Source organism: Hakea prostrata, chromosome 4 (genome assembly GCF_041222555.1).
Source record: "Hakea prostrata isolate BN-2017 chromosome 4, UWA_Hpros_2, whole genome shotgun sequence".
In the NCBI taxonomy this organism is placed as follows: domain Eukaryota; kingdom Viridiplantae; phylum Streptophyta; class Magnoliopsida; order Proteales; family Proteaceae; genus Hakea; species Hakea prostrata.
In genome coordinates, this window is record NC_142603.1 from 44,496,202 (window position 1) to 44,504,107 (window position 7,906).

The 7,906-nt window shown below is 36.8% G+C and overlaps 1 protein-coding gene across 2 annotated transcripts; it reads right to left on the reverse strand.

Moving 5' to 3' along the window:
* Positions 1-750: 750 nt before the first annotated feature.
* On the reverse strand, positions 751-6,127 carry LOC149019055 (endo-1,3;1,4-beta-D-glucanase-like). 2 transcript variants are annotated; one of them, XM_089154463.1, is made up of 8 exons: positions 5,839-6,127; positions 5,444-5,465; positions 2,342-2,459; positions 1,946-2,036; positions 1,710-1,799; positions 1,524-1,624; positions 1,152-1,288; positions 751-1,008 (listed from the first exon to the last, which is right to left on the reverse strand). In XM_089154463.1, exons 1-8 carry the CDS (start codon positions 5,984-5,986, stop codon positions 987-989), a joined length of 729 nt encoding a protein of 242 aa, XP_089010589.1. In that variant the 5' UTR covers positions 5,987-6,127; the 3' UTR covers positions 751-986. The 2 variants fall into 2 exon arrangements, with proteins under 2 accessions (XP_089010589.1, XP_089010590.1); XM_089154464.1 differs by having other exon boundaries at positions 751-1,288.
* Between the last annotated feature and the right edge of the window lie 1,779 nt (positions 6,128-7,906).

The window sequence follows — 7,906 nt, forward strand, 5'->3', positions numbered from 1 at the left end:
TAATCTTGAAAATGTTGGGTTTTCATGAAGCTCAGGACTTTAGTAATGCCAACTCCAAGTTGCAAACTTCTCGAATGAGTAAAGGAATTTAAGACAGATGGATAAATTACTTTGAGAGGGTTCCTATGCTGCTAGTGTGTGAAGAAGTCTTTACACCACACCTAGAGTTGTCATGAAAAACTTAGTACAAAATTAAGTGTTATTTTAGTCCTCCCAACTATAGTAAGTGAAAAGTTGGGAGTACTAGCAGCAGGGGAACCAGAATGGTCTGAAATCAGGCAAGGCGAGTAAGCATTGATGTGGGTTTCCGGTGCGACATCACTAACAGGGAGTGTTTGGGTCTGAGTTCATGGGTTTTGAATTGCCCTGAAGGCGGAAGCTTACTCCCATAGTCTGAGAGAATGAGAGTAGTACCTGAGAAGACTAACCAAACATAGGATGCAAAGGACACCAGAAAGAGAATAACAGAACCAGCAAAAAACTCAAAATTGTGAACAAACTCAACTCAATTTCATTCAGTATTCAACTCTGCCCAACTGGAAGGATTACGTGTATTCAACTCTTTAACATGTATGCAAAATGAAGCAGTGCTCCTATGGAACTGAAAACCAGATACAGATCTCAAATGGGTCAGTGTTGATCTGGGATCACAAACCAATTCATGCCGGATCAAGGAGACCACTGTATCATAATCTCTGCCAACCTCTCCTATCAGGAAGAGAAGGAAAGAACATTAGAGACCACCTCCAATAACAGAACACGCAAGAAACTCAAAATTTTGAGCAAACTAAATTTCATTCAGTATTCAACTCTTTGCAAATGGAAGGATTACATGCATATAAATAAAAACAGGACGAAAGTCCTTAACATGTATACAACATGAATAAGCGTTCCTATGGAATTGAAAACCAGATACAGATCACAAATGTGTTTGTTGGTCTGGGCTCACAAACAGATTCATGCTGGACCAAGAAAGCACCACTGCATCACAACCTCTGCCACCCTCTCCTATTAGGGGAGAGAAGGAAAGAACATTAGAGACATTTCAATAGCGGTACATTGTCTCGTAAATAATCAAGACAAACTTTGCTACAACAATCATCACTACTATTATATAAATCCATCATCCAACTCTGAAGACCGTTTCTTACTTGACATGCTTAGTAAACCAGTTCAGCATGTCCATATGAGCCTCTTCAGCATTCTTTACAGCCAATTGATCAGCTGTGTCGTATCTCACTGTCCATCCATGCACAACACCAGGAAATATCTTCACAAAGGAACTAACCTGTACAGAACTACCAATTACTCAAACCAGAATGGTAAAACTCCGCAGAGAAGTACTTATCTGTGTTACCAACAGTCAAAGAATCAAATAATCATTGTAAGGAAGATGCAAATGGGAAATCAGAATAAGCAACAAGAGCAGACTATGACTATCAATGAGCTGATATCCTTAGCACAAACCAGCAACTAGATACCTAGTCTCCCTAGATTGAGACCTTATTTCAGATATTTCTTACCTCAGGTTTCACAGACAAAATTTCTTCGAACTGTTTCACAAGTTCAGGTGGAGATATCTGATCAAACTCAGCTCCCAAAATAGAAATTGGAGTCTTGACCTCTGAGAAAATCACAGACCAACAAATGAAAAAAAAAATCTGAAATCATGTAAATGGCCTAGTAAAGCTTAAATTCAATGAACTTACCTCTGATATCATCGACAGTGACACGTGAAGGATGCAACATCACTGCAGCCTGGATCTCATCAGACTTTGCCAGTTCCACAACTACTTTTGCTGTCATAAATATCAGATGTTAAATCTTCACCCATAACTGATGTTTCAGGGGGGGTATTAGTTGACCTTGTTTTTGACATAAGCCCCACCACTAAATATCCCAAGTAAACAGTACGTCAATGAAGAAGGAATATAAACAAACTCACCACCCCAGCAAAAGCCAGCTGCACCAATTGCAGATACACCCTTACTTCTTAGAGCTGAAATCACTGGTTTTGCATCCTCAAATCCTTTATCCTACAAGAACATTGCATTTGATATGAACTGAAATTTTCTGGGAAAAGAATAAATCAGACAGTGACCTAATTCCAATACTTATTTGGATAATCCTTTGCATTGGATTCTCCAATTGTCTTAGTTGAGCACAATCTATTATGATTGTCCCTGATTAACCTATTTTCATAATAAACTTACTTGGTGACATTTCAATTTGGTTATCGTTTACCCAAAAGAATTGGAGTTTGCCTATTAATCAAACTTTTTGCTCCAAGTGTGAAGTCACTACATATTTATTCAACAACATCAGTAAGGGGAGGACAAACCGCTCCATGAGCCGCAAACCACTCAGTCCGGTTTTTCTGCATCTCAAATGGGTCCCCATAGAAGAAATCAGGAACAACCACAAAGTATCCTGAGGCTGCAACTTTGTCTGCAAGCTTCCTTTAACAGGAAAAAAAGAAGCTAAATATATTACATGATTGATAGAAAAAAAAAAAAACTGATATGATCAGAAAAAGATGCAATCAACTGATAATAGAATGGGACTCCAAATATTGGCACTTAATCTTGTTAGTTCTTTTTGGAGGTTTAGTTTTTAGATTCCTTTTCATGCCCCGTCTCCACCTTTGAAAATTCCTTGTTACTGTCTCTTCTTGGGGTAAAAAATGTGTCAGCAGTTAGACATCTCTCATCCAAGTACTCATTAATTTGTTTCTTGAACCTCCACAACCCCACCCATAAGTCCAAAAAGGAATTATATGAATGGTTGCATACAGTTACTATTGAGGCCCTATCCTGTGTGTTTTCCAATTTTCATCCATTACCATCTTATATCTTGCCACCACCCATGAAAGAAAAAATTCATCTTTGATAGACTGGTTTTCTTAACCATGATGCTCCGTCTGCCTATCTATCCTGTATTTTAAGTCTGGGAGGTGTCCTCACCCTTTATTGTCTGATTTTGAAAAAGAAGAGATGAATTGAACATAAATTTACTAAAAGCCCTCTGATCCTCTCTTTTTCCCCTTAAATAACTCAAGTGAACAAGAAAGTTCACTGCCATGGAAAATCAAAAGCTATAGAAGAAGAAGATAGTCCAGACAACTAAAAGAAATTTCATTTATTTTTCTACACCTTGGATGATGTGGAAGGCAATTAAAATGCATTTTCTATATTCACCACTGCTTCTTCGTATTCAACCTTGATCTACTTCAGCACTAGGGAAGTTCTTAAATTAAGTAGGTGAAGAACACAACTTTGATGAATTTTTGGTTCTCACAAAACTGAAGCAGACATTTAGCTGGTAAAGAGGCTCCCCCCACCCCTCTCCCCAACCTATCCCCTTACACTGGCTACAGAGTTGAGTTCAGATGCCGAGAAATGAACTGCTCAAGCCTGCAAGCTGAGTGGGACCAGAATAGTTCAGGCTAATGCTAATAATCCTCAGTTTTTGAACAAATGTTTGTAGACATCCTCGGCCTTTTTTTACAGTGGAAAGTGATGTTTGGTGCTTGTATCTTGCAGATTTGAATGGAATGAAACTGATGTGAACACAAAAAACCCCTGGCTGAAACCCTAAGACGGGCCCCAAGATGGATCCAAGGAACCCCTATGAGCTGGCCGAATCCCTTTGGAGGGGTATCCTCAATTCTCCTTTTGAAATTAAATTAAAAAATTTCCAGAATTTTGTTGAGTCAGTTTGAGTCAAGCTTGGATTTGTTTTGAGTATTTTTTTTGAGTTGAAGTTGTTTGAACAAGTCATAGTTAGTAATTGAGATAAGATAGGTTATTTATCTTATTTGGATAAGAGTCTAGTTTGAGTTATAAATTCATAGTTGGATCTCATCAGTTAAGGAGATCCCAAACTGAGTCAGAGTCTTCAGTTTCAGACTATAAAAAGCCTTTTCATGTAAGTTATTTTCAGATTTGATGAATTAAGAATTTATTTGAGAAATTGCCTGAGTGAGTGGCAGGGATCCTTGGAGAGGGACCCCATGGTTGTTCATTGAGAGTTCTTAATTGATTCCAGCATGCAAGCAAGCCTGCATTCAAGTTCTGAAGCTTCAATTGTCAAGTCCAGCAGCGACTCTCAAGTTTCCAGCAACCTCAAGTAAGTCACAGCCATTCATTCCCCCCAGCCTCCTCCCCTCCACACAAGCCCCTTCTCCACCTCCCCTGCCTTGCACAACCTTCCCCAGCCCCTACCCCTTTGTTTGACATAAGAAACCACCCCACCCACCGCAACTCACCTCTACCCCTTTCTCTTTAATCTCCTGCAACCACAGTCCCTTCCTCAAACCCTAGAGACCCTCCCCTACCTGCTTCCCCATGGCTTCCAAATCCAACCCCATTAGGATTCCCCTATCCCCTGCTCTACTTTAACTCATTCTTCCCCCAAAAAATCGCAGAAGACTCCAGAACCAATACCTACTCTTAGTTTCTTCAAAACAGTCCTATTCTCCTAAGTTCTAAAAAAACTGCACTTCATTTTTTTCCTTGAGTTTGCAGAAATTTCAGAATTCAAGAAATCTGAATTTTATTAGGTTCCCTCCATTAGATCTTATTCTAGTTGAAGGAACAACAGTAGAAGACAGTTCTGATCTGCAAAACCAGCAAGCCTAACTCTCTCCTCACTCCAGCCAAAACCCTAGTTTGCCCTAAAATTCAAATTTCAGATCTGAGTTTAAGAACCAATAAAATTCAGATCTGAAAACCATTCCCATCAGGCTTGGATTGTTGGAAAAACCTAGAAAACCCCTCTATCCTTCGTTGGAATTTCCTGGGCATCCACAGTTTTACCCCTAACCTTAGATTCGTGGTTACATCAGAAACTTCTGCAGATGGACTATCAATTCTAGATCTATTAATCAGATGTGGAAGGCCATTTGTAGACCGCTCCAAGCCTGCTTTGCCGCTTGTGGATTCCCAATGAAATAGGCACATTGTTGTTTCCTGGGATGTTGATACTACTTTGCTAATTCATCCTAGGCTAGTTTTGTCATGCAACACCCCCCCCCCCCCAAAAAAAAAATAATAATAATAATAAACTTTGTATCTTCTCTTGGTTTTCCCCTTCAAGGTGTTTCTATACTTTTTCATTCACCCAAAAGGACACTGTCTGCAGGTATGAAAAATTGTGTTTTATTTGCCCCTCTTGAATATTTCAGAGGTATCCATTCTACTTGTATCCTCAAATTTAATTTTAAAAAAAGAAAAAAATAGCAGCATACGAATATAATGTCAATATGCTCGCAAAGATGCTGAAGTTTATTTTGACTTGAAAAGATGATCTTACAAAGTTTGGTGCAGAGATGGATATTTTGTTATTGTAAAATGCTACATGTTTAGGACTGGACTCTAAACATTCTATCAGTTAATCAAGAAATCAGATAGTTTGGATATTGATAAATAGGAAGTTGCCATACCTGAAGTTTGGTGCTTCATATCCTGCATAAATTCAACAAAACGAGGAATCAAATGTAACCATTGTATTGGAAAGAACTAACCATTAGTTGCAATAGGGATCATGAACTAAGGAAATAAACACAAATCTCCATACGCTGAAGACAAGTAAGAAAACAATTGGTTCAAATAACAACAATAAAAATTCAAAATACCACCCAAAGCCCATGAAAGAAATTGGATGAAACCTACAGCATCTCCAGAAACCAATATCAAAGTCCTCTAAATATGAGTAAATTGAAAAACAAAACAATCAAGACTCTTTGGTAAAGAACATCTGAAACTAAGAAATATAATTGAACAGAGAAATTAGAGATAACCAGTAGAAGAAGCCTGAATTTAATAAGTGGGCACTAACCAAATATGTCAGAGATAAGAAGTATTGCAAATTTGGAATCTGGAGAACCCGTAATGTATGTATTAAGACCTGCAAATTCTTGCACATACCCTACCCCAGAGCTTGCACTCAGGGTCGGTGCATTCTCAACGCATTGAGGGCTTGCCATCTCAAGAATAGTGAGTGAGGAACAAGCACAGAGAGAGAGTGGGGGCTGTGTGCTGGGTGCTGGGGAAGGAGAAGATTAATAGTGAAAGAAATGGAAAGCAGAGTGGCATGAGGCGTGGAAAATGCTGTAGGTTCAGAGAATTCTTCTTGTGCAATCATATCTCAAACCCCAGTGTGCCTATTTATATACACTTTTTAAGTGTTTAAACGATTGACATCTTGTCTTACCAAGACAAGTTGGTCTTTGCCAACAGAAATAACCCGTCATATGATCACTCCAAAAATTGAGTTATAAAAAGCAACAGACTAGAAATTTATGATATCTTATAATAAAATAAAAAGTATTTAAATTTAAGATTAAGAGAGTAAAATATTTTTTAAAATTATATTAAAAAAAAAAATAATGTTGCCTCTTTTAATTTGATTTTATTATTACTTTATTTCTTGTATTTTTTAAGATTACTAATCAAACCCTTAACTTTGTCTACAATTATTAACGTCTCTTACGGTTAAGCTTTCTTTATCTATGAAAAATGTGACATCTATATATTTTTTTTTAATCCCAAAAATAACTCTGGAGTTATATTCTTACTTATTTACCTTTTTATCAAGTTATAATAATATTCTTAATTAAATAAGAAAAATATTAACATTAGATGAATTTTCGTCTGTAAAAAGAAATTCCCAAATAAATGAAAGATGTAATTGAATAAAACTCAAAATAGAAACTAAAAAATGAGAAAAGATCAAATTTAATTCACAGTTAAAAATTGAAAATCACCTAATACATGCTTACCATGATGCATGTTACCAAATTTCCTATCAATTAACATCTTATATGCTAATTACAAACCTTCTATCATTATAATTGTAGAAAATTTAAGTTGAGTTTGAGAGTTTCAACAACTATAAGTGTGTAGTTCGTCTTCACCACGATACACTTTGATCGAGTTAGGGACAAAGAAACAATATCTCAAGAAGTAGTTCATTCACAAACTTTCTTGATCTAGGTCTTTTATCACATATAAATGGAAACGACTGATACTCTTTCAAATCTAAAATTGATTCTAAAATATAGATTTTAAGGACATAATTGGCATTCAATATGGTTTCTATAAATGAGGGTAATGTCATCTTTATTACTTCTTAGTTTTAATAAAAGACAAAGTAGACATTATATATTCAATGTTAACAGCCGCATAACACCATATAAGTGAGGGGGCAATAATAATTTCATAAAAAATAAAGTTTTATTAGTAATAAAATCAAAGTACAAGGGCAATAGTAATTATCCCAAAAATAATAATGCTTTCACAATGGGAGTCATCATTTTGCCATTTTCATAAATTGTTGTTATCTTTCAATATGTGAAAATATATATCCTTTTTGTTGGTCATTGGAAAGCAAATTAAATACATTATGAAATTTGAGTGGAAAAAGGTAATCCTATTATCATTTTCACTAATCTTGATTATAGTACGACATTCTTTAAAATAATATTTATAAAGTTGATATATTGAGTGCTTCTTCAACAACTAAGGATTGGATAGTCACCCGTTGATACGGGAGTTTCCTACCCGATCGGGTCGTAACATGCTTTGTAGTCGAGACAGTTACCGACCTACCAAGATCAAGGCGTACCATACGCTGGACTTATATGTCAACCACTCTCAATAGGGAAGGTCAACTCAGCAGCCGATTGAGTGGGACCAACGACAAGGAGGCATTATCCCAGGAGAAACAACAGCCATCGTCGAGTAAACTTACTAAATACAGAAAAGGTAACACTTACAGTATAAAAATAAGGACACACCCCTCCGCTAAGCATCCAATACATTCTGAACATAGTCTTATGTAGCTCTTACACGGGACCTTAATCTGTTCATTGTCTGACTAAGCCATCAGAGGCGGTTGCCCGATA